The sequence below is a fragment of the Pipistrellus kuhlii genome, unplaced genomic scaffold (assembly GCF_014108245.1).
Source record: "Pipistrellus kuhlii isolate mPipKuh1 unplaced genomic scaffold, mPipKuh1.p scaffold_m20_p_3, whole genome shotgun sequence".
In the NCBI taxonomy this organism is placed as follows: domain Eukaryota; kingdom Metazoa; phylum Chordata; class Mammalia; order Chiroptera; family Vespertilionidae; genus Pipistrellus; species Pipistrellus kuhlii.
Window position 1 is genome coordinate 10,806,512 of NW_023425529.1, and position 26,958 is coordinate 10,833,469.

Consider the following 26,958-nt stretch of genomic DNA (forward strand, 5'->3'; position numbering starts at 1 on the left):
TGAGCCTGCAACCAGGGAATGTGCCCTGACCGGGAACTGAACTGGGGACCTCTTGGTTCCTGGGTGGATGCTCAACCGCTGAGCCACATTGACTGGGCTTCACAGATCTTTTTATCTTGGCTTGACCTGCTTCACTGTGTGTAGGAACTTTATTCTCTTCTGAAGAGGTTGCCCCAGCAAAGCAGGAAGATGGCCACGAATGGTCCCAGCCAGCGTTTTCATTTATCCCCTGATCCCGGAGGAAGGGGGAGCCTTCTCTTGCAGGATCCATGTGTGATCTCCCAGGGAGGACTGCTTCTATTCAGGTCACATCCATTCCAGATGTGATGAGAGATGCATCTCAGATGTGATGAGAGGTCCATCCCAGAAGTGAGGAGAAGTTACATCCCAGGATTGACAGAGTCCCAGGCCACATGGAGAGGGAAGTGGTGGCTCTCTGAAAGGAAGGTTGCTGGAGCAATGACCCAGGTGGCCATCAGAAACAGAATTTAAGAGAGCGAGGTGGGAATTAGATGTAATCCACCATGAACTTGGGTCAACCATGTTCATGGTGCTAATTTCCTTTTGTTTGACATGCTCCCCAAGATCTGTGATAAACCTGTGAAAATGGGACCTGAGTGACAAATGAAGATGTACCGATATGGTTTGTGTGTGTTTTTATCTTAAGGGCCAGTGATCAGGAATTTTCTTTCTAAACAAAAGTGCCTTGTTAAAACAGAGTTCCAAGAATCTATAAAACTTTTTAAGAGAACGCAACATCACCTTCTGGTGTTCTTGCCAAAAATATTCAACCCTAATCTAATCATGAAAAAAGAATCAGATAAATGCAAAAAAATATTGGTCTGCATTCTCTAAAAATGTCAATCTCATAAGAGATTAATTTTTAAAAAGCTGAGGAACCACTCCAGATGGAGACTCAAGAGTCAGGACAAATAAATACAATCTATGATTTTTTTATTAGATTCTGGATTTATTTTTTAAATTATAAATGGCATTTCCAGAAAAATTTCAGAAATTCAATCCAAAGATCTATATATTAGATAAGGATAAAGGATACTGTACCAAAATTGCATTTTCTGAGTGTCATTGTGGTTATGCAGATGAATGGTCTTGCTTAGGAGACACATGCTGAAGCATTTAGGGATAAAGAATCAGGGTGATATAACTAATTTTCAATATTCAGGGGGAAATGTATACACATATGGGGAGAGAGAGAGAGATAGGGAGAATGTGGTCAAATGTTAAGAATTGGTGAATCTTAGTGAAAAGTATATGGGTGTCCATTATATATTATACTAATCTAGAGAAAAGTTACAACTTTTATCAATATTTTAAAATTCTCCAAATAAAATATTGATGAGATAGGAAAAAATTAAGGTACAGCCTTAAAACAATCTAAAAAATTAAACACCCCACCCATAATAAATGAAGCCCAAAAAATTCAGCCATGTAAATATGAGGCCTATTATTGCCAGTTTTTTTGTTTTGTTTTGTTTTGTTTTTAATTTTTATTGAATTTATTGGGATGCTGTTAGTTAATAAAAGTTTTATAGGTTTCAGGTGTACAATTCTATAATACACCATCTGTATACTGTACTGTGTGTCCACTACCCCAAGTCCTCTCCTTCCATCACCATTTATTTACCTCTTCTACCTCCCTCCACCCTCTTTCCTCTGGTAATCACCATACTGTTGTCTGTCTACCAGATTTTTTTTTTCTTTATTAATCCCATCACCTTTTTCATCAAGCCCTCCAACCCCTCTCCCCTCTGACAGCTGTCAGTTTGGTCTCTGTGCCTATGCCTCTGTTTCTACTTTGTTTGTAAATGTTAACATAAATTAACTTACAAATGGAGTCCACATATAAGTGAAATCATATAGCACCGCAATGAGATATCACTTTACACCTGTCAGAAGGGCTGTCACCAATAAATTAACAAACAACAAGTGCTGGCAAGGATGTAGAGAAAAGAGAACCCTACTGCACTGTTGATGGGAATGCAGACTGGTGCAGTCACTGTGGAAAGCAGTATATGGAGTTTCCTCAAAAAATTAAAAATGGAACTGCCTGATGACCTAGCGATTCCGCTTCTTGGAATATATCCAAAGAAACCCAAAACATCAATGTACCTCTTTGTTCATTGCAGTGTTATTTACAATAGACAAGATTTGGAAGCAGCCACAGTGCCCATCGGTAGATGAATGGATAAAAACACAGCGGAACACTACTCAGCTGTTAAAAAAAAAAAAAAAAAAAAAAAAAAAAAAAAAAGAAGAAGAAGAAGGAAATCTTACCTTTTGCGACAACCAGGATGAATGGGCCAGGAGAATATTATGCTCAGGGAGATAAACCAGTCAGATGACAACCAAGTTTCAACAGCCAGACCTGCGAGGTCCAAATCTGTTCAAGTCCCAGTCACTGCGTTTGGCGCCACCTGGTGGCAGTGGTGTGCTTCAGCTTTAATGAGGATGGAGATTGTTCTGGGTCCCATCAGTAGTAATTCTAGGAATCTAGAATTGCTGTAAGTACAATAGTAGTAACCATTTCTTTAATCCAGTCTAGGAGTTTGGCCAGTGGCATTCTGAAAACAGAGAGACCCACACCCTCTCTATTCCTACTTCCCAAGGAAGGTTGCATGTGGTGGGCAGAGGTGAAGGCAAAGGTCCAGTCCATGTAAGGCATCCTGGCTGTGGCTTAGCTGCTCTGTGCCAATAACAAAATCACAAGCTATGGGACCCTAATGTCCATCAATACAATGGGGAAGTATTTGGAAGCGTTAGGATATCGAATCATGGCTCAGAACATGGCACCATTGAACCAGTCACATGAATGGTAAGGTAACACCGGAAATCGTGAATACGCAACAAACAATATAGTAATTATTTTATGCATTCTTTTCACTACAGTGTATCATTTAAACTAGTTCTATTAAAGAATAGGAGGGAATATATCTTTAACTTTGTATTTATGTGTGAATTTAGATGACTGTATAGTTTAAAAGTATTTTTAATATCACCTGTGCACACATGTATGTTTTGAATACCAACCTGTACACATACACATACATAGGACATCGATATATATATATTGACACACACATTCACACATTTATAGAACATAGATGGCATTCTAGCTTATTTCCTGAAAGGAAAACCGGTCCTATAGTAACACTTTCATGTGCCCTGTCCCCACTGATTGCTCTTCTTTTAATGAACAATGAAAAAACATTTACAAGCTTGAAAAACCATCAAGAGAAGAGATGAACAAGGAGTCAGCTAAACAGTCACAAGTTTAGCTTTAGATTTCTTGGTGAGCATGAGGAAAACAGCATAGGCTATTGCTTCTGGATCCTCACCAGGGTCTAGTCTGGTTGGAAGGATTCCTCAATGAGTAGAACGAACAAGAGACAAAGACTGGCAAAGTGGCAGCACCTGATGACACCAAAACAAGAAGAGGGGCATTATGAGGACATGGGTGAGAGGCCACACTCTGAAAGCCACAGGAGCACTCTGAATGGACTGGCCAGGCAAGGGGCCTAAAGCAGGAGACCAGGAAAGAGCATTCCTGAGTAACAGCTGTTGGCCACAGCTGGAATGCAGGCCAGCCAAGAGGTGAAAGGGAGTACTATTTTGAGGACCAGGGATGTAGAGAACATAGATATACCTCTTTGCACAAAAAAAGAAATCTGTGTTCATCTTTTCTATAAGAGGCACTGAGTCACATGGTGACTCTGAATTTTGTAAATGATACAGAAACATTCTTTTTATGGGTGCTTCTTCTAATTCTCCTCTACAGAAGATAAGACCCATGGTTTAAAAAAACAAAGAATGAAAACATTCTAAATGCATTTTGTAAAAATCAATAGCATTCTATGTGAGAAGCTACTGGGAATATAATGAGAAAGAGATTCCAGTTACAGTCGCAAGAAAAAGATAAGGTACTTTAAAGGAATGTGTACTACCTCTATGAAGAAATTTTATGAAGAAAACACAAAATTTTATTGGGAGAGTTAAAATACTTGATTAATGGAAAGCTGTGCTTTATTGAAAGTCTAAAAGCATATGTCAATTCTTCACCTTAGTTTTCATTCCTGATGCTATATATATTGTAGGGCCACTGCTTAGTTGATATATATTGATTTCATATTTGCTCCTCGATACTTAAACAGTGAAGAGAGGTTAATTGGTTATCCGGCCCATTGATTTTGTTTTTGCTAAAAGAATGGGTTTCATTTTCAGCAATCCTATCGGCTAATTGCAACTCATACTGTGAATGGATTCTCTAAGCTAACTTCTGTTGACGTCTAATATGTTTTCTGAGTCACACAATATTCGTGGTCATTGTAGCGCTTGGTCATGATTGCTGGATCTTGCACTTCATTCTTATTACCACACTCCCCCGAGTGTTCCAGATGTGTAGGAGGTCTCCAGGGGACACCTACCTCTCTTCCCCACACACACACCCCTTCCAGTAATTAGTAACCCTATTCTTTGCCCAGGCTCGCTCTGAGCAAGTTGAGAAATAAAATAATGAGTAAAGATAGGAACCAAAATAGTAATGTTATTTATAATAAAAGATAGTTGGTAAGGAAAAGTTTAGGGAATTAACTGAATGGATCTGCTGACTGGATTAGGCAAATTTAAGCATCAAATTTCAGGCAGAAATGAACCTGAAAAGCTCCCTTACTCACTCACCCATCCATCCACCTGCCTACCCCATGCTTCTAGGCAGGCAGGCTCCTTCCTTCCCAAAAGGAACAAGGGGAGAATTATTCAGAAATTTCACGATCAGATAGGTTACTATCTCCCCAACACGGAGTGAGGAAAGGGAGAGAGGTCAGGTGTTACACTGACTGAGACTTTTTTATGGGAAGGAAACATCAGAAGATGAGAAGAAGGGTTCCACTCTCATGAGATGCCTATTGAGAAACAATAACAAGAAATGGAAAAAACAAGGTGATAGGAATAAAAAATTTTGCCATTTGCCCTGATTTTTCTATATTTTCTAGCCGCGAGGACTTGAGCAAATAACAGTGCCTCCCCGAGCCTCTGTTTTCTCATCTGTAAAATGGAGATGATAGCTGTTCTTCTTAACTAACGCTTTTCAAGATAACGTAAAGTAAGGCAACATATAAAACTGCTGAGTATGAGGGTATGATATTAGCGGATAAAAACTTCCTCCAAATCCTGATCATCACAGGATGAAGAGTTTGTTTTCTTAATAGCTAGTTTCTTTCCCTCGGCTTTGAAGCAGGGTGGCTATTTTTAGAGTTGGTTCTAAAAATGCTCCTCCTAAGTTCCTTCCCCTTCCTTCTGTGTACGTCTTACTGTGCCTCTGAGGTGACAAGAGATTCCCCAGGGACCTCCTGGCCATGTCTGCACATTTCCTTCCCTGTGCGTTCTTGCAACCAGGGAGCAGATAAAAGCCCTGAAATGGTGTCTAACAAAGCAAATGCTGGGCTCCCAGGAGGCCTAGTGTATCCCACCCCTCACAATAGATCCTTCCTAATGGATGGGCAGGAAATCTGCTCCTCCTCCGAGGCCGTGGCTCCCTGAATAGCAGCAGCAGCTCCTTAGTTGCTAAACCAGAAACCTGAGCTTCCTTGCTGCTTCCTCCAACACCCTCTCTGTCCCAGGTGAAAGGGACAGTTATCATTTGCTGGGACATTGTTGCATTTTAAAATATCCTTCATGTCTTGTCTGATTTAATCCTTGATACAGTCTCGGGAGACGGGCCCTGTTTTTATTCCCAGTTTGATTTCACTGTTGAGGAAGGTAAGGCCCAGAGAAGTTCAGTAGCTTCCCTAAGTTCCTCACCTGGTCAGTGGTCTCACTGGCACTTGAACTTCCACATTTTACCAACTGCCAAGTCCTGTATATTTGACCTCCTGTTTCTCAAATCTATCCCCATCTCTTCACCCTTATCATCTCTGTCTCGTTCAGGGGTGGGGAACGTCCAGCCCATGAGTGTATAAGGCCCATGAAATCATTTGGTCTGATTCTGCCAAGGCATTAGAGGTGAATTAATTAAATGTCTGACCAAATAGAGCAGGCCAATTTTTAAAAATATATTATATTGATTTTTTTTACAGAGAGGAAGGGAGAGGGATAAAAACATCGATGAGAGAGAAACATCCATCAGTTGCTTCCTGCACCACCACCACCCCCTCCCCCCCGCTGGGGATGTGCCCCAAACCAAGGTACATGCCCTTGACCAGAATCAAACCTGGGACCCTTGAGTCCACCAGCTGACACTCTATCCACTAAGCCAAACCTGTTAAGGCTAGAGCAGGCTAGTTTTAAGTTGATAATTTTGTTGGCCCAGAATGATGTTGTAAATATCCAAGTGGCCCTTGGCAGAAAAAAGGTTCCCGACCCCTGTTCTAGTATCTAGTCGAGGCCTTTTGTCTCTTTTCCAGCCAATTGCAGCTTATAACTGAAATGCCCTGCACTGTTCCTACCATCTCCAAATACATCTTCTCTGCTTCTGCTCACTTCACATTCTCCATTCATCCCTAGTTTTGCAGTTCCCAGAATATAATTTGCCATTTCAAGTTCCCATGTCTTTGCATATGCGTTTCCACTTTTCCTACTATTTCTACATAGGAAACTTAGAAATGTTGGCTTTTGCTTAAATTTGATGCTTAAATTTGCCTAACCCAATCCACAAAAGTCTACTTGATCTTCAAGATCCAGTTCAAGTATCTTCTCTCCAAAGACTTTCAACCATCCCAAGTGTGGTTGATCATCCCTTCTGTAAGGTTTATAAGTATTTGTGTTTTTTTTAAGTATTTGTTTATCTGTTTGTCTTCCCAAATTGACACAATCCCTGTGAGAGAGACAACTGCTAATGGTCAGAGTCATAACGGTTTGAACTAGTACAAGTTCCCACTTACTAAATGCCTGGCACGTATCACCGGATACTTTACCGGGCACTTACAATCTTCACCTCTACTCTTTACAACTGCCTCGCACGGCACACACTATCATCCATTTTATAGAGTCCAATAGCAGAGATAGTCCCAACACACCAAGGATCACAATAAATGTAGACAGGTTAAATTTACATAATGAAGAGATTTCCAAATGGAATGAAACAAGCAAAATAGGATCTTTGCATGTGAAACACCTAAGTGGGATCATTCTGGTTCCTCTGAGCTGAGTGTGTGTATGTGTGAGTGTAGTGTGTATGTGTGTGTGTGTGTGTGTGTGTGTGTGTGTGTGTGTTGGAAGGGGTGCTAATTCAGTGTACATGCTTTTGATGATTTTGGTGGCACTTAAAAGTTTGGTGGCACCAGCAGCACAATTTTAATTTTTGTATACATTTTTTTACAAGGTGTAATTTAATTAAGATATTTTTCATTGAAAGTCCCTCAGCTAAAAAGTACAGAATACTGAATATGAAGCAGATCACATGAATATTCAAAAAGGTGATATTGATGAGAATGAGTTAAAGAGACACCCCAAGCCCTGACCAGTTTGGCTTAGTGGATAGAGCGTCCACCTGGGGACTGAAGGGTCCTGGATTCGATTCCAGTCAAGGGCATGTACCTTGGTTGTGGGCCCATCCCCAGTAGAGATTGTGCAAGAGGCAGATGATTGATGTTTCTAACTCTATCTCTCTCCCTTCCTCTCTGTAAAAAATCAATAAAATATATATTTTTAAAAAAGAGAGTCACCCTCAGATATCAGCAGGTTTATTCACTGTATGGGAAATAGGTTAACATTACCATTTTGTTCTCAATGTGGCCATTAAAATTCCACAGAAGGAAACTTTCACCTATCACTGATTGTTCACTTGGTAATTTTAGCCCGAAGATCTTCATTCTTTTCAGGGGCCTGTATAAATCAATTGTAACAAGCTGTGCAATTATCATTCTTGCAACTGACTGCTTGTGGCAGATTTAAATTCCATTTTGCAAAGGAGCCAAAAACTGTCCTTTGCCTCCTCAGCGCTGAAGCCAGTAAGTGGTCACCGCTTTGTTCCTGAATGGAGCTAATTGCAGTTGTCTGCAGCAGGGCAAGCAGCATGCAGTCGGGGTGTAAATAGGGACAATGAGAGCTCGTTTTAAACAGACACGACTTCTAAAAAAAGGCAACAGAGCTGCAGAGTTTAATTACTCTCACAGGAATTGCTACATCACACAGACCTGACCATTTTCTCCCCCTCACAATTCAGTTCAACAAACATGACAATTCTCTGTCATAAGAGTGTTCTAATTTTAACTTTCTACAGATGGTTTAGTAGAAAAAATGCAAAGTTTAATTCCTCCCTTCTTTCCTCACTAGATTTATTTTAATACTGCATCACGGTCAATTTAAAATAATTTGCATAGCCGAAACCAGTTTGGCTCAGTGGATAGAGCGTCAGCCTGCTGACGAGGGGTCCCAGGTTTGATTCCGGTCAAGGGTTGCAGGCAATAGGGGGTGTGCAAGAGGCAGCTGATCGATGTTTCTCTTTCACCGATGTTTCTGGCTCTCTATCCCTCTCTCTTCCTCTCTGTAAAAAATCAATAAAAGATATATTTTTTTAAATAAGATAAATTTGCATAGTATTGGAATGTGTATGTTCCTACACCGTCTTAGAATCATTTTTTTAAAAATTCTTAAAATTCAACCAAGCAGCCATGTAGTAAGCTCTATATAGAGAGGTGGGCAAAGGGAGGTTTGCAGTGGTGAGTACCTTGTGGAGGAAAGTGGCCACATGCTAACCCGACAAGCTCAGGGAAGGCCTGCATGAGGGCCTTGCAAACTCATGGACCTAAAGCAACCACAAGGATGGTTTGAAGCTAAAAGTTTAACTAAAAGCAGTTTATGGTGGGTAGTCATGTCCTAGGTCAGTCTTTACCTTCTCCAGGCCTGTCTATTGTCTTTTTGCATCTACAATAACATATCGTTGGGAAGTCTAATTATTTTCTCTTTTTCCAGACCCCTCAAACCACAGGAGCCACTCTGCGGAGACACAGATCCCCTCATTGTTATTGAGTAAATTGTTGACTGTTAACTATACAATGTAAAAGAAGTATGTGCCTGTCATTTTACTTTTTATCCAATGCCATTGGTTTCCTCACTCTGCTTTCTCCCGTCTCCCTAATCTATCACCAGTGGCTTTCATGTAACCCACTTGCATCTCTTAGGATGGTAACTTATAAAACAAGGTGCAAAACTGCCATTCTCCAGAGCAGGCATCTTCAAACTACGGCCCTCGGGCCACATGTGGCCCGCAGAGGAGTCTGATCCGGCCCGCCAGGTTTTTTGGGCAGTGAGCGCAGCCGAGGCGTTACAGTAGGAATTAGTAGTTCATATAGTCCGGCCCTCCAGCTCTCTGAGGGACCGTGATCTGGCCCCCACTTTAAAAAGTTTGAGGACGCCTGCTCCAGAGCATCATCTCAGGCCATTGAGATTCTGCTTCCTGGCATTTGTCGACAGTTTGGCTCAAATCAACTCCCAAAAATATTCTTCCAAGGTTTGAATGCTCCTTATGTTGACAACAAGAAACATGGAGTTTATTCCTGTATTAATTATCGCATTACTTATTTGCATCACAACTGTAAGCCTACCCCTGTATGTGTTCCAAGGATCTCATTTAAGGATTTGCAAACGTTTTCTTGCTTAATGCTGAAATCTGCTCTATGAGACCATTGTTCTCATTTTACAGTTCTCATTTCTCAGTTCAGGAAATAGAGGTGTGGTTACTCAGACAAGGTCACGCACCCACTAAGTGGTGGAGCCATCATTTAAATCGAGCCCACCTCCAGAATCCTTCCCTGTAGGCGGAATTTGGAAAGCAAATGTTGCCTGCCCTCAGGAAACTTGGCTAAACCACTGTAGGAATTGTGGCCCGTGTGTGTGTGTGTGTGTGTGTGTGTGTGTGTACTGGGAGGGGTTGAATGGTGTTGACAGACAAGAAGCACCTCCATGCTCTTTTACATTATGGTCCAAGATCAAGTGATGGAGCTTTCTCTAAGGCCTAAGGGCAGATGGCTGCTTTTAGATGCTCCTTCTTATTCTGATTTATTTTTATTCTTCGGGGTCAGTGTTCTGACCCTGGCCCCATTGCATTGCCTCACTGACTTCCTGTCCTCTCTATTTTGTTGTTATGGTTTTCTCTCTATTATCCACATCAGACAAGTCAGTATGTTGTTCTAGACTCTGTTTGTTTGTTTTCGGAATGACACACTTCTGTTCAGACAGAGTCGTTGTCCTTCAAGGACTTACTTGGCAGGAACAGCAAAACTGTGTGCCAGGATGTTTTCTAACCCACAAAGTCCCTCCGCAAAAACAAAAATTGTATCATCTTCTAACTGTTCATTGGAATTAATCAGCAATTCTTTTTCTTCTCCTTTTTATAGCCAGGCCCTGTTTAGCCATTAGCATTAGCCATGCCTAGAATTCTGTCCAGTATATAGACTTGGGATTTTAAAATAAAGTGGGCTACACGGGGGCCAGGTGCTAAAGAAAAAATAGAGGTACTGAGGTACTTTTCTAATTTCTGATCTGTCCCTTTCCCTTTCTTTCTCTCTCTCCCTTCCCCACCCCTTCCCTTCCTCCCTATTTTTTTTTTTTTTTTTTTTCCTGGAAGGACAGTAAGACAGTGGAGATTTGCATGCATCATGTTCACTGGGGAGTGCTCTCAGTGATGTTTCTGGCTCTCTATCCCCTGTAGGGAAAGGACAGAAGAACCCTTAAAGCAGGATTGGGAAGAAGAAGGTAGGTGTGATGCTATCACAACAGACTTCTCAGCCGATTCCACAGGGCGGGCTGCAGCCCGGATGACCCTCCAGAATGGTCTCTAGTGGAGGCAGGGAGGGAGGGCCTTTCTATCTGTATCGAATCACTGACTACAGGCTGCCCCCACAGATGAGGTGTATCTCCTCAAACAAAGGGGCCTGGGGACATTTAGTGATCATCTGAGAGTAAGGAGACACACCCACCAAACTCTGGGTGCTTAGAAGAGAGTGTTCAGTCCTTGGAGCCGAGTGAATCTGGAGGCACAGCACAATCACCCCTCCAATTTTTGTTTCGTTTCAAGTTTTTTTTTTTTTTTTTAATTTCAGAGGGAAAGAGAGAGAGAGAGATACATCAATGGTGAGAGAGAATCATTGATCAGCCACTTCCTGCACGCCCCCTACTGGGGATAGAGCCAAAACCCAGGCATGTGCCTTGACCGGGATTCAAACTATGACCTCCTAGTTCACAAGACCACACTCAACTACTGAGCCACACTGGTCAGGCTTGTTTTGTTTCTTAATTATGAAACACTTCAGACATACTAAAGGAGAATAACATAACACACACACACACACACACACACACCCTAAATAGAACATTACAAATTCCGATGAATTATATTTAGCATACCTTTGCCCAAACCACTTTCTCCCCCTCACTCAAGTAACTGCCATTCTCAGCTTGATGTTTTTCTTTCCAGGTAAGGTGACCAGTTGTCTGGATGCGCCTGGAACTGGGGTTTCCTCCAGACAGGGAACTTTAGTGGTAAAAGAATGAAAGTTTGAGGCAAACCAGGAAGGTTGGTCACCCTATCAGGCATATTTTATACTTTTTAAAAATCTATCTCCATTCACAAATAACATATTGTATTCTGTTCTATGGTTAAACTTTATATAAATGGGATCAAGCTGCATTATCATTCTATAACTTGCTTATTTTTAAACTCAATATAATTTTATGAGGTTGAATCACCTGGGTAATTACACCTCAAGTCCATTCATTTTCATAGCTCCAGAAGATTCCACTGTTGAGACACAATCACACTTTATTTATCCATTCTGCTGCTGATGGGGTTGTTGCTAGCTGCCCATTTCGAGTCCTGCCATTAGCATAATTGTGTCTATCTCCATGCACATGTCCGAGCGCCTTTCTGTGTGAGAGGAGAGCTGCTAGGCTCTCTCAGGCACACAAGGTTACCTTCACTAGGTACTGTAACTGGTAAACTGCTCTCCAAAGTGAGTCTACTAATTTCCTTCCTCACTGGCTTTGTTCTGGTAAAAGTCTATACATTTTACCAGAGTTTAATATTAATAAGACTTTGAAAATCTTTGGGATGTTGAAATTTAAGGAATGTGAAACTCTTTCCTTTTAAATAAAAATCTACTGAATCTACTATTCGTACTGTTCCCTACTGATTTTTATGTGCATTAAAATGTAAATAGTCTCCGGATTTTGGTTCCGTGGGAGAATGATTTTGTTTTCACTATAAACTCCTTGAGGACAGACCCCCGGGGTCTAATTATTTTGGGGAACCCAGAAGCCATCACAATGCTTGTCATAGAGCAGTCAGTGCATGCTTGTTCTCTTGGTGAATGATCCAATTCATTAAGTGTCCTATCTCTTGCTAATGTTTTCTTTCTTACACATTTATGGAGGATCTAATAGTCAATTACTTATTCAACAACTGTTTACCAAGTACCTATCATACTCCAAGCACTGCTCTACCAGGGGGATAGCAGTGAACAAATTAGACAAAATCCTTGTCTTATAATCTATTGTTATGTACTTAGCTCCAAGCTATAGTAGATGAAGATACAGGATCACTTGGGCATGAAGTGGTCAGAGAAGGCTGCATGCGGGAGGCAAGGCTTGGTTCGGCCTGGGAGGAGATTTCTAGAGAGAAGGCACAAGGGCACTGAGATGGAAGAGAAAGCAGTGTTTGTGTAACAGTGAAGAGAGGGTGATCAGGGGGAAAGGGGAATTTTAAAGTTTGAGCCAAGGAGTAGACTCAATGAAGAGTCTTAGAAGAAAGTTCTAAAATTCCTATTTGTGGAGTAAGAAACAGTGACTCTCAAGTTTTGAAGCAAACAAGCAACATGGCAAAGGAAGGGTCTGTTCAAGGAAGTTAGGCCTGGGTGTGGCCTGCAGAATGTGTTCATGTAAAAAGTCTGGGTTCTGGGATAAAACAGAGGCTGCTGCAAAAAGCCAGAGACCTAGGAGCCTCCTAGACTCCCTTTACACACACACACACGCACACACCCCTACCTGCATCCACGGGGTGGCCAAGTTACATCAATCCTGTCTTCTCCGTAGCTCCTGGAGTCACAATGCTAGCCGATGAGTTCTCTACAAGGCAAGTCCAATCATGTCAGTCCTCTGTTTACAACCATCAACCACCTCCATATGCCTCATAGTGAAATCCAAGTTCCACAGGTTCTGGTTTTGTCCACCTGTTCCCACACCCTCGGAACTCTGCATTCCAAACTAGGAATGATGTTTCACATCCCTGTACCTCAGCGTCTTCCACTCTCACTGTTCCAAACAGGTTTCCCCGAATGGCTGGACACTCTCGTTCTTTCGAGGTCCAGCGATGGAATCCGCTTTTCTTGGAGAAGCCTTTCCTGGACACTTGGAGCAGTCACCACTCAGCCCCAGTGCACTCCTTCATGCTCCCATCACACTGCCTTTGTAGTTATGCGTACAAGCTTGTGCTCTCTGCTGAAGAGTAGGCTTTTTGACAGTACAATCTAGGTCAAACCATGCTCATAGATAGCACTTTCATTAGAGCTTGACCCATATCTATTTGTTCACTCTTACGCAAAGCTAAGCACATATAGGTAATTAATAAATCTTTGTTGAGTTTGTGAAAGATAGCAAATACTTAATAAATGTGGGAGGAAGGGAGGAATGGATGGAGATGCAAATGTTAAGTCGTGGCAGAGGAGTTAGACTAAAATTTCCAACTACCTAGGGATTGAAACTTTTTGACCCACTTATTGTTGGTTAGAACATTGTGAAGCTAGTCATCTGCAGGAACCAGGTTAGGTAATACATATCCCTTTGTGATATGCCTAACATGATATGGCTCACAGCCAGGCCTTTAGTTGGTACATCTGCATTGTAAGATGATGATATCATTTATTACAGGACCAGTATCCTGTTTGTGATTAAAGAACTGGGAGTATCAAGGGACTTAGTAACTATCTCAATCTCACCCCCTGAAAGATACAAATTCATCCTGTTTAGGTGTACTGCCCTCACCCAGAGGCCAATACTTTTTTGTGCATATTCCATCAACAACATTTGCAAGTGAGGTCAAGACATTTAACTTCAAACAAACCCCGCCAGAGCATATGACCTTGAGACTGAAAACCACAGAGTGAGGACAAAGTGAAGGACCATTTTATGTACTTCCTGGACACCACAAATATTTTTTCAGGCCAAAGGTCATTACATGGGATGCTCTCCTGCAAATTCAAAAGAAAGGGAAAACATTAGAATGGCCCGACAAGTGATTTGTAGTGGCGTGCTCCAAAACCTCAGCACAGTGCACAGCTGGAATGAATGAATGAATGAATGCAAGCATGAATGAATGAATCTTCACTCCTGATTTGAATGACTCTCCTGCTAGAATGTCCTCTGAAGGCTCCATACTATCGCTACTTAAGGTGCCCTTTGAGCTTCATTGATTTCAAAGGTTCTCATTCTCAGCAGTGTTGATTTTTTTTTAACCTGTAAGGATACCTGGGACTTCATGAACTTCAAAAATGGTTTTTGCTGATGCTTAATATAAATGGAAACTATTGCAAATTGCTACTTTAAGGCACTTACTTTCACTTTATCTCAGTGCTTAGGATTAAAATGTTAAATGCCATGTTGCACCCTCTCAATATGTGCCAGTTTGGCCTATTCTTTCCCGGCTGCTAATTGGGCTCCCGTGTACCCAGCACGTGCAATGAATTATTGGAGGGACCAGCATTACATGATTTTTACCACATTTTCAGGGCTGTGCGAGACAAATTGTATTCCTTTTCCGAGAAGCATAGAAACATGCTCAGTTATTTTTAAACTAGAGGTTCAGTGCACGAAATTCATGAATTCAGGGGGAGGGTCCCCTCAGTCCAGCCTGCACCCTTTTGCAGTCCAGGAGCCCTTGGGGGATGTCCAACTGATGGCTTAGGCCCACAATCAGACATCCTTAGTGCTGCCAGAGGCAGGAGAAGTACCCAACACCGTTAATGCGATCACCAGCTGTGACCCCAGCTTCTGGCTGAGCAGTGTTCCCCCTGTGGGAGAACACACCAACCACCAGAAGGCAGCTCCTGCTTTGACCATCTGCCTCCTGGTGGTCAGTGCCTGTCACAGCCACCGACTGTTCTGCCATTCAGACAATCTGCACATAGCCTTTCATTATGTAGGCTGGTTTTTAAAACAGAAGCTCTAGGTCCACCCAGAGTCATATCTTTTACAGTATCTATTGTCATTGCCCTGTCAGAAAATTATCTTAATCCTAATATAATTATATCATGCTAGATTTATTTTCCTCCCATCATTTATCATCCAGCAAATTTACAGAGGGTTAGATTCAGCAATTCATTATTCCAAGAACAATGCTTTGAATGTAGTTAAGTGCTTTATAAATGTTAAACTAAAAACATGAACCCTGGCCAGGTGGCTCAGTTTGGTTGGAGCATCATCCCAAACACCAATAGGTTGTGGGTTTGATTCCCACTCACGGCACATGCCTAGGTTGTGGGTGCAATCCCTAGTCAGGGTATATACAGGAGCAATTTATTGATCTCTCTCTCTCTTTCTCATGTCAATTAAAAACACACACATAGCCTCAGGTGAGAATTTAAAAAAATATAAGAATATACTAAACATATTCAAGCTTAGGATATTTAAAATAAAGGGTAGTTAAAAACAATTAAATAAAGACCTTTCTCAGAAGAAATAAAGAAAAGGCAGAATGGATTTTTTTAAATGCAAATCTTTTTTTTTTTTTAAATCACATCAACCTGAAAAACAAATCAAGTTTGTAGAAAAGTATAAATAGGTATAAATAAATGTATCCTTTAAATCAAATTCAATTAGTCAATCCTAGAATTTTTATATTTTATTCTTGACTTTCTTGAGCATTAGTTTCCTCATTTACAAAAAGAGAGTTCATTCATTTGTTCACAAATATTTTCTGAATGCTTAGTATGTGCCAGGCTTTGGTGTAGGCTCTGGAGACACAGTGGTAAATAAAACAAGTACAGTTCCTGTCTTTATGTGCTTATACTCCAAGGAAGATCATTCTTACTATCCCATAGAATTGTTCAGAACACTGGATGTTTTTGTAATTAAGTGTTTTTTGAGTTTCAAAGTGCTGTATAAACCCAAGGTTCTTGAATGTGATCTTATTCCTCTTATCTCCTATAATTCAGTAAGTTTTAGTAAATGGTGATTGGGGTAGTTTGTGTTTCAACACTGCCACATCTGACCACTAGAGGTCCTCACCAGTCATACCCAACCCTAATCCATTCTAACTATCATATTCATCCATTCCAATATAACTTCTGAGGTAGTTTAGCAAAAAAGCAGTTAAGGAAGTTGGTCCTTTTAAATGAAAAGGGGTTAATTATAATAGATAACACATGTTATGTGCCCACAAATCACACAATAAGTAGTGTTCTGTTCCTGGCTGAATACAGAAAATTAAGAAATATTTTATAACTAGAGGCCCAGTGCACACAATTTGTGCATGGGTGGGGTCCCTCAGGGTGGCCTGTGGAGATCGGGCCCTAGCTCACAGCCCCAGCCTTGCAGCCCTGTCTGGCACCTTGCCTTGGCCTGGCGCCACCCACTTGCCCCACCCCCTGCCACCGCCACTGATCACCATCTGCGGGTGACTGGTGGGGCACTTGGAGCCCCCACTAACACACCCGCCAGCCCTGCTCCCCCCGCTCTGCTGGTCACCATCTGTGGGGTCATCAGCAGGGCAATCAGGCTCACACCCACCTTGGCCTGGTGCCACCCACTCACCTGCTCCACCATCCTGCAGCGGTCCCGCTCTCATTGGGGCCCTTTGGGGCCAGCAGCACTTCCACTGCCTCCCGCTGCCAGCACCATGTCGCTGATGCCCAGTAGGTTCCACGCAGCCCCTGGTGGTTAGCACACATCTTAGCAAGCAGTTGAACTCACAGTCGAACTCCCCCCAGAGGGAACAATTTACATATTAGGCTTTTATTATATAGGACTAGAGGCCCATTGCATGAAGAGATTCGTGCAATAGGCCTTCCTTCCCCTGGCTTCCAGCACCCGTTTTCCTCTGGCACCTGGGACCCAGGCCTTCGCTCCAGCCAGTCTGCCTTCTTCGTCTTTGCTGCAGACACCAGAGTCAGCAGTCTTTGTCTCTTTGCTGTGACCAGAGTGCGGCTACTATAGATCCCTTCGTCCCCTCCCCCTCCCCCTACCCCCATCCTTCCTCTCACAGCAGGAGTCCTGCCCCCAATCAGCCACTCCTTGCCTGGAGCAGCTGGGCGGCTGTCATCTTTCTCCTTCTAATTTGCATATTCCCTCCTGATTAGCTGGTGGGCCTAGCAGAGTGATGGTTAATTTGCATGTTTCTCTTTTATTAGTGTAGATACTTTATCACTACAGTCTCTCAAAACAATCCTCTTCATCACCATTCATGATTGTTTCAAAGTAAATCAATGTCTACATAATTTTTAATGGCTACATGGTCTTCTATCTTGTGGTCATATCAATATTAATGACATGCTATGATTAAGATTTCTCCAAGATCAAGTCTTATTGTGCTTTTCTACAAGAATAGTATATCTATAGAAAAAAAAAGCTTAAATTTAATAAAACATGTCTATATTTTAGATTTACTGTAAAATTCTTTGTAAATATTTTCCTATTACCCAAAATTTCATAAAATAAGTTTAAAACTTTTACATTCACAAATGGTTAGGAAATTTTAATAAATATTTTGTCTAAGTACTGTTTTTCTTTTTTTACTTTTTTTTGAAACATCACAAGGAGTATGTAGTGAATTAACTGCTTTTTATAATTGCTCTGATCATGAATATAGGAAAAATACAGTACTTTAAAACTATTCTCACTGTATTAAACTTTCATTAAAGCGGACTTATAGAAATTGAAAATTCCTACAATCAGTAACTTTCTGTGAATACAATACTTGTGTGATCTATAGAATTCTGCTTTAAAAATTGATAAATTAGTTGTTATCTCCGAGATTAATAATATGAATCTAGCCATACTGAGACAAACTTTTAACAAATACAGTGTCTTGGGGATTAACTACTGTTACCTAATGACAAAACCTTTTAATGTCCTGATGCAGTGAAATAGTTCCACGAGTATAAGGAAGGCATTTTAAATAGCAATAAAATTAAAACTATTCTCAAATTTATGAATGCTTCATATATGCAATTTCTCACATGAACCAAGTGATCAGAACACACAAAGAAAACAACTGAGAACTTGGTATATACGCTTACATTTTAATACTTGAGAAAATATAAATCTGATACAAAAACTGCTGGCACAAGGAAAGGATTACACAAATTTGTATTCAAATAGTGTCAGTATGTGAACCCAGATGTAAGAATGTATCAGAACACCAAAACAGCCTGCTATGGAAGCCTTTTAAAGAAGAACAGACTTTAAGATCACAGAGATAAATAAACTGCAGAAGGAACAGTAATTTTCTTTTCCCAGAAAATCTCCTTCATCCATTAAGAACTGTAAACTCACTGTGGGAGGAAAGTTAGAGGAAATCTAATTTATCAAGACATTTTGTAGATATAACACCTATTATAAGACCATATAATGTAAAAACAATCAGAATTTCATGATCCTCTGAAGATTAATTGGATATATTAGTCATTTTAACATGGCAAAAAACTTTATTCCATTCTTTTTTGAAAGTACACATTATTTCTTCTTCTAGTTACTTCAGTAATTTAAGCTTAATATTAACTTATTAAATATTAAACACAAAATTGTTTTTACAATCTTGCACTATTATTAAAAAGAAAAACTTCTTTCCAACTTTAATAATATATTTTTTTAATTGTGAAAATGCCCTTCTTTAACAGCATTTGAAAATAAATTTGAAGAAAGTATCTATCAGGCATTGTTTATTTCAAAAAACCTTTATTTTAGGATAAAATTCATTCAACATGATTATAAATGGAGAAATTCTCTATTAATGAAAAATAAGTTTACAAATCAATTTCCAATTTTAAAAAAAGCAACACATAATTCTTGGAATTTGTGTGAGGTGTTTGAAGACTCTCCACACATAAATTCACATATTATAAAATTTACTTAAAGTCAGAGATTGGCTGTAATATCATTTACTTTTTTTTTTTTAATTCTAGAAATTACTTATAGAGAAGTATTGTTTCCTCTTACAAGGAAATAAACTCCTTCTTCTTCTTTGAAAGGTAAAAATTCTTCCTCTTTGAAAGATGTATTAAATATTACTGATCATTAAAAATGGAAGCTTCTAGCATTTCTTGAACACTGACTTCACTTTCCAAAGATGTACATGTTATCTCTCTCAATGCCCAGATCAACAGCAGAACTAAGCCAAATATTTGGTGACTCTCTTTTATGAAGAAAAGCATTAATTATACCCAAACTAGCTTGCATATATTTTTTACTTTAACTATACCCCTCAAACAAAAGGTCACTTAGTTTTATACAAAGTTTTCTTACATTATAATCTACACAGCATTAGTAGTCAGTTTGAGATGCTTATTCTCTTGATTGCACATTTGTGTAAACCATTATTTTTCCTTAGAAAAATACATTACAGTTTAAAATAGAGAAACACAAACCTCAATATTGAATATAATAATCTGTGATAACCGATAATACTGTAAAGTTATTAAAAACACCCCTAAAACTTTTGAAAGTACATTAATGTTTTAAATATTCACAATCTCTTAAAAAACAATTTACAACATCACCTTAGATTGATTGGAGTCTATGTGGTAATACATAATGTTTCTTGGAGAATCTGACTACAGAGCAGAAAATGTTGCATATAAACTGTTACTTGTCATTACAAAACTGAAGGCAGCATGATTTATAAAAAAAAATTAACATAGTGGAAGAATCTAATTAAAACTAGCATTGTGCCTTCTAAAGAAAAATAACCACATGAAAGAATTTTTATGCAGCACCATTCTAAGCTTCTTTACTGCCTTAACTTTAAGCCTGTTAAAATGTAATTCTGATGTTAAATTATATTAATGTAAAAATTCATATCTGCACTGGTAGGAAATTACATTATTGAAAATATTTTCAATATGCTAAAAGCTACTAAATCAGTTTCCCCTTTCCCACTGCACATCCATCTAAAATGAAATACATAAATTATTATAAATAATATTAAAATGTAGATTTTACTAAATTTCTATTGACCTTTCAATATCTTAACTTGTTACTTTTTTTAAACCAAAATATTACCAATGTTAATAAGCGAAAAAATAGTTCCCACGGGGCAAGAGTGGCTCGGTGGTTGAACGCCAACCTATGCACCAGGAGGTCATGGGTTTAATAGCCAATCAGGGCACATGCCTGGGTTACAGGCTCAATCCCAGGTGGGGGGCATGCAGGAGGCATTTGATCAATGATTCTCTCTCATCATTGATGTTTCTATCTCTTTCCCCCTCTCCCTTCCTCTCTGAAATCAATATATATATATAAATCAATTTTATATATATATATATATATATATATTTATACATATATATATATATATATATATATATATATATATATATATATATATATAAAATCCGTTCCCTCTGATTTGGGAAGCTTAAAAAAAAAGTAGTAAGCATTTACCAAACCCACAATAACACCAACATAATGAGCGGCAGCCCTTGGTACTTAGTGCTGTTTGATCAGACAATCCTGATCAGAAAATAAAGTTAGGTGCCTTTTGAAAGACAAGTGCCAAACTGTTGCTATTTTACTAAAATGCAGCAGCTAATATTAAAAGCAGCGTCGTTGCTATTATTAGCAGGTATGCAACCTCTGTATAAAAATATAAACCTATACTTAGTATTTAAAAATATAGCAACCGTAGTTATAGCTCTAGTAGTGTTATTTGACTTTACAGTCCCCTTAGAGGGCAGACATTAACAGATTCTATGTACTTAAAATCAGATAAATGTTTATCATTCATAAGAACCGTGTGATAATTTTACAGCTGCCTGCCTCAAGCTACGGAGACCTCAGATCTGGAATTCTGATGAGCCCTCTCCTCACCACCCCTCGCTCCATCCCAGCCTGCACCCCACACTACTGTACTTAATGTCTGACCGATTTGGACAAACATAAACAGAACTTTTTAACTAACACATTCACTCCCTTCTTGTTCTGTGTGTTTGTTTTTTTAAGTGACACATTTGTATTTATTTCCTAGGTTTCTTACTTCCAGTCATAACAAAATAGTGATCATCATCGTCCTTTTTCTTTGCGGTGGGCTTTTTATCCCCGTTCACTGCCTCCTTAACGGACGAGGGTGGTTTCCTGGTGGAAGCCGGGGCTCTGCCAGCTTTGGGAGGCCCTCGGGGTGCTCGTGGGCTCCTGGAGTCGGTCTGGGCGGCCTTTGACACAGGGGGTGCTTTGGCCGAAGACTGGGGCAGGCTCACCACGGAGAGCGGGGTGCGCCCGGGGGACTTGGAGGAGCCGGGGCCTGTCTTCTGGGATGTGCTTATCTGCTTTCTGGCAACTGACACTATCTTCTTCTCTTTCGGTTCCCGTGCTTTTGCAGCAGCGCCTGAGGCCACAGAAAGTGGCTGGTGTAAGTTCAAGGCTGACTTGAGTTTCTGTGCTGGCCCGGCCCCTGCTTGCGGGGCTCCGTCTGCAGGCTGAGAGTGTGTTCCTAGACCTGGGGTTCCGGTTTTGGAACCGGGTTTCGTCATTCCTGCAGGGGACTGGACAGCAGGAGAAGGTTTAGGCAGCTTCGGACACTTCGATGACGAATTCCAATGTGCAGCTGAGTGATCTACTGCATTATCCCTGGAGGGTATGTGATTGTGTTTCAAATGCTTTGGTTCCGTTTTCCCCGAACACTTATTTGGCAGAAGGGTAGACTTGGGCACGTCTCTCGATTTCTGGGCTGGAGTCAACTTGGCCTTCGGAGCGCTGGGTGATGAGATACATTTTCTCAATGGCTCAGAGCCACAAGGTGCGGTTCTTGGTGAGGCTGGGGAAGACGTGTTTTTACCTCCCAAAGTTACAGAAGCGAGTGGAGACGCTGCGTGGTGGGGAGGAGCCTGTGGATTCCTCGTTGTGCCTTTTGAAGGTGTGAGTTTGAGACGAGAAGATGCTGCTGGGGGCTGTGGCATTTTTGAACGGACTGACATGGAGCCCGGGTGACCTCCTTTCAGGGAAGGTGCTGGCAGCTTTTCTTTGCTCCTTGGAAAACCAACTGGCGTGCCCGGTTTTGATTTCTCTTTCTGAATCATGCTAACTGCTGACATCGGATTCATTTCAGGAGGCTGAGGTGTTCTGGCAGGTGAGTCAGGCACACTTTCATTAGAAACGCCTTTTTGAAACGCTAGAATTTTTTGTTCGAGTGTAGCAAACTGTAGTATTCGACAGGGGTCATATTTAAGCAAAAATCCTTGAAGGGTATCCCAGCCTCCACCAACACGGACCATGACATGTTTTCCATGAAGCATCTTTCCCCAAAAGAAAGTAAAAAACAAAGTTGTAAAACTGTAAGGTTCACAGTTACAATTCACCAGTTAGTAGTCACAATTTGTGATGACTGTGATCTATGAATTTCAGAGTATTTGCCAATAGCTTTACTGTAAAATGACAGTCCTTCCTTTATATTATTGAAGGAATGAATTTAATCTATATTGAATCATGTAACTGACAAACAGTATCCTCCAATTTGTAAGAATTTATTTACACACAACTTGCATCCTAAACAATCCAATTACTAATATACAAAGTTGCAAGGGCAATCTTGTTCAACAAAGAATCGAATGTTGAAGAAATAAGAGAAAAGAGAAATGGGAATTTACAGGGGGAAAAAGCCTCATAAAAAAGCAATTATTATGAAAGATAACAACACTAAAATTTGTACTTTACAATTTAATAAATTACTTTCATATGTATTATATCAATTTAAATTTTCAAAAAAAAATTTGATATAATTTTGATATAATTTACTACTAGTTCCTCGTAGATGAGAACATTACGGCTCTGAGAGATTAAGAAAATTGTCCCAAATCACACAGGATGGCCTGGCCTCAAATACACCAGGCTTCCCCAACCCAAATGGTGCTTTTGTGTGGATAAGGTACATCCTGAGTCTGCTAAGTCAGAACCAACTGGATTTCAGCACCCTGACCCCCATCCATTAAACAGGAACATCTGCACAACTGTATGAGATTGCCCTAACATTTCACCTCTAACCCCCATGCGCTGTGCGCTATCACTACGTCATACTGCTTTGAAAGAGAAAGCAAACTAAAAGAAAGTACACAGAGGCGTTTCTGCATGTTGGGGTTATGGGGAAGTAATGATAATATATAAAATAAAAGAAAGTATGGATGTCAAAATTATTTTTAAATACTTTTATATTCTATTCCTAAATTCGGAATAAAACAGTTCTTTTATACCAAGTAGACAGAATGCTGAACAGTGAAACTTCAATCTCCTCAGCAAAGGAGATGATCAGTTTAGACTGCAGATGAGACAGAGGAAGGAAATGAACATGTATATCAGCATATTGGTATATATACCGATGCTGTGTCGATGTAAAAAGGTTTTATACTTAACACACAATGTGTATATTACTATAAATGGCAATGTTTCTATTTTCTTTCCTTATTACCGACATTTAATCAGATTAGATGCGTTGGTTTTTTATGATGATGAAAAATGATTCTTTTTTAGAAAATCTGAAAAATGGAATACGTTACCTGAGATATACAAGCATTTCCTCCCCCAATTATATTCGATGTCAAAATAGCCTCCTGCAGTTAGCAGTTTGCTGTTAAAGGTGTTAACCTAAATTCGTTATATATTCATGAGAGTAAGAGTTCCGTATTTTTTTGTGCAGTGAAATTCTTTCATTAATAACACCAATTTTTAAAAAAGTAAAAGCGGAACAAAAGATTGGTAAAGCAATAAACAATTTTAAAAAAAAAGATCTGTGTGTAAATAGGATGTAAATGGTGGACTTACTCTTATAAAGAGTATTTTATCTCCTAGTCGGTACCGTCCTTCAGATAAGTATTCAATAGAAAACCGATGAGAACAACTGCAAGGGGGATCTTCAGCAATGTGTGTAACCTGAGATAAAGTAACAATCAGTGCTTGTGACAAAAAGTATTTTATTCAACACTAAAATGCAAGGTTATTTGACAGCTGGGAAAATCAAACTCAAGGATAAAAATTTAAAGACAATTCCACTTTTAACTATCTCTTCTCCTTCACTTGTTGACAAATACTGAGATTAAACATTAGCCGGCCCGTTAAAACTAGCAGCGCCGCAGTCCTGAGTCTCCCTTTTTCTCCCCAGTGCGGGCTTGTGCTGCTTCACGGACCACGGGAGAACGCTTGTGAACGTGACAGAGTCGAGTCCATTCAAAGCACTTTCGCTAAGCCACATGAGTTCATTAAGTCTGAATTCTTGTAAGCCCTGGACTAATGCATCTCTGTCAAATCAAAGACAGGCCAGTCAGATGGAAGCTTCTGTAAAAGCTTTCATTTGTCCCTAACACTGTGCTAACTTAATATGAGGTAATATCCAGATCTGTTCCAAAGTTACTTTTACAATAGGCAGAGACATTTATATCTATTCCTCCAAGATTCGGTACAATTCTAAAAACTGCAATGCAAGAGGCATTTTCTAAAAGTGCTCACTTTGTTTTAATAATCTCCTAAGGAGAGGAGAGTTGGGGAGAAAACCCTAATTCTACCCCTCAAGAACCTTATAAAATTTTTAATTATAACAAATATCTATAAAATGTTAAAAACTAGAATAAATATAAAAATACTATAGACTGTCATTACATTACGCACTTTCCAAATTTTTATTAGTAATGACTTATTTTTTTTTAATTTTGTAAATTAAGCACTTTCATAAAAAAGACCACAAAATCTAAGCAACAGCCAAAGCAGAAACAATGTTTGATACTCAGATCACCTCCATTCCTTGTCAAACTGTAGTCACTGCAGAAGGCACAGCCTGACCAAATGCAATTCTATTAACTTCTACATGATGATAAACAGCTAACGTTAAGAAAACTTTCCAGTTGAGACTCGCCATCTAACATATTCTGTCACGGGGAGCGTCCAGAAAATCCCTAGCAATCGGCTCCCACAACTTTCTGCCATCTGTACTCTCCAAGTACCAGTGTACCCTTTACTTAGACACCTTAGAGCCAGCCCAGATTTCTCACTCCTTGTCAGAATTAGGATTCCTGCCAGTCCTACCTTCTAAATAGAAAAACACCTAGGCTCCTTTTGCCTTATTTCCACTACTACTGCTCGAGTTTAGGTTCTCATCATCCCATGACTGGATTATTACAATAAACCAACATAACTTCTGCATGGCCACGAGAGTAACCCTTATCATGTACAAATCAGATGTTAACACTACTATGTTTTAAAAAAAAAAAAATCAATGAATTCTTAAGGACCATATAGTACTCTTCATGATGGATTCTAGCTTTTTTGCCCCAAAACCATTCCTCACCTTCACAAGCTACACAAAGTCACCTTTATCATATAGTGCCTTGAACTCACCAGGAGTGGAAATGAGTACTAGTATATATTCTAAGTAAGAAACATTCTTTTAAACATACATCACCTGTGGCAAACTCAAAGACTAACACATCAGGGTCGCAAGTGTGGCAACTACTTACAGCTTCGTGCAGCTCCTCGTGCTGACAGCAGGATTTGGGGATGCTGACGGAATCATCATGCCCAGAAGCGTTAAGTAAGGTCTCTTCTAACTCAATTTCCTTCTCAAGTTTTACTAACACTGGTGGCTCAACCCCATACCTGAAAAACAATTAGGAGGTTTCCTCATTCCAGCAGTCTTTCCCAAGTACTTCCTTGCATATCACAATTGGGCTTATTTTATTATTGGGTCGGCAACTAAGTAATTGCTGGTTTCACACATATATGGCTTCAGTTGAATTTTTAGGTTTGCAGATGTAGTACAAATGTAAAACACATTTTGTTATTTGATAGTTGGCTATTCAGCTGTTAATCAGTAAAAAAAGTTTTTTGATCTGTTTTGTAGTTTTCGTTTGGCGTTCGTTGAAAAATGGAAAATCAAAAGGAACATTTTCGTCATATTTTGCTTTTTTATTTCCGCAAAGGGAAAAACGCATCGAAAGCTCATAAAAAGTTATGTGCTGTTTATGGTGACGAAGCCTTAAAATAACGGCAGTGTCAAAATTGGTTTGCCAAATTTCGTTCTGGTGATTTTTCACTCAAAGATGAAAAACGCTCTGGTCGTCCAGTTGAAGTTGATGATGCCCTAATCAAAGCAATAATCAATTCGGACTGTCACAGTACAACACGTGAGATTGCAGAGAAGCTTCATGTATCACATACATGCATTGAAAATCACTTAAAACAACTTGGCTATGTTCAAAAACTCGATACATGGGTTCCTCGCGAACTGAAAGAATCACAGTTAACGCAACGCATTAGCAGCTGCGATTTGCTAAAGAAACGTAATGAAAATAATCCATTTTTAAAACGACTGATAACTGGCGATGAAAAATGGGTTGTTTACAACAATATCAAGAGGAAAAGATCGTGGAGCAGGCCAGGTGAACCAACTCAAACAACATCAAAAGCTGATATTCATCAAAAGAAGGTTTTGTTATCAGTTTGGTGGGATTACAAAGGAATTGTCTACTTTGAACTCTTACCACCCAACCGAACGATCAATTCTGATGTCTACATTGAACAACTAATGAAATTAAACAATGCAGTTGAAGAAAAGCGGCCGAATTGACAAATCGAAAATGTGTTGTATTCCATCATGACAATGCAAGGCCACACACATCTTTGGTCACTCGGCAAAAATTAATGGAGCTTGGTTGGGATGTTTTGCCACATCCACCATATAGTCCTGACCTTGCACCATCTGATTACTTTTTGTTTCGATCTTTACAAAACTCCTTGAATGGTAAAAATTTCAATAATGAT

The 26,958-nt window shown here is 39.8% G+C and overlaps 1 protein-coding gene and 1 long non-coding RNA gene across 6 annotated transcripts in view; both read right to left on the bottom strand.

Annotated features, from left to right (window-relative positions):
• Window positions 1-830: 830 nt before the first annotated feature.
• On the bottom strand, window positions 831-20,383 carry LOC118730456. Its single transcript, XR_004991474.1, has 3 exons — window positions 20,213-20,383; window positions 18,216-18,217; window positions 831-842 (listed from the first exon to the last, which is right to left on the bottom strand). It is a non-coding gene; the product is annotated as an uncharacterized LOC118730456 (long non-coding RNA).
• Window positions 20,384-21,152: 769 nt separating this feature from the next.
• Window positions 21,153-26,958, bottom strand: part of GAS2L3 (growth arrest specific 2 like 3) — a 28,196-nt gene continuing 22,390 nt past the window's right edge. For 4 of the 5 annotated variants that reach the window (XM_036458205.2, XM_036458207.2, XM_036458206.2 and 1 more), the window contains 3 exons: window positions 25,656-25,794; window positions 23,971-24,078; window positions 21,153-22,451 (listed from right to left, as the gene is read on the bottom strand). In XM_036458205.2, coding sequence (XP_036314098.1) covers window positions 21,177-22,451; window positions 23,971-24,078; window positions 25,656-25,794 — 1,522 coding nt within the window. In that variant the 3' untranslated portion in view covers window positions 21,153-21,176. The remainder of the gene's footprint in view (window positions 22,452-23,970; window positions 24,079-25,655; window positions 25,795-26,958) is intronic. The other variant, XM_036458208.2, reaches the window with a different exon arrangement.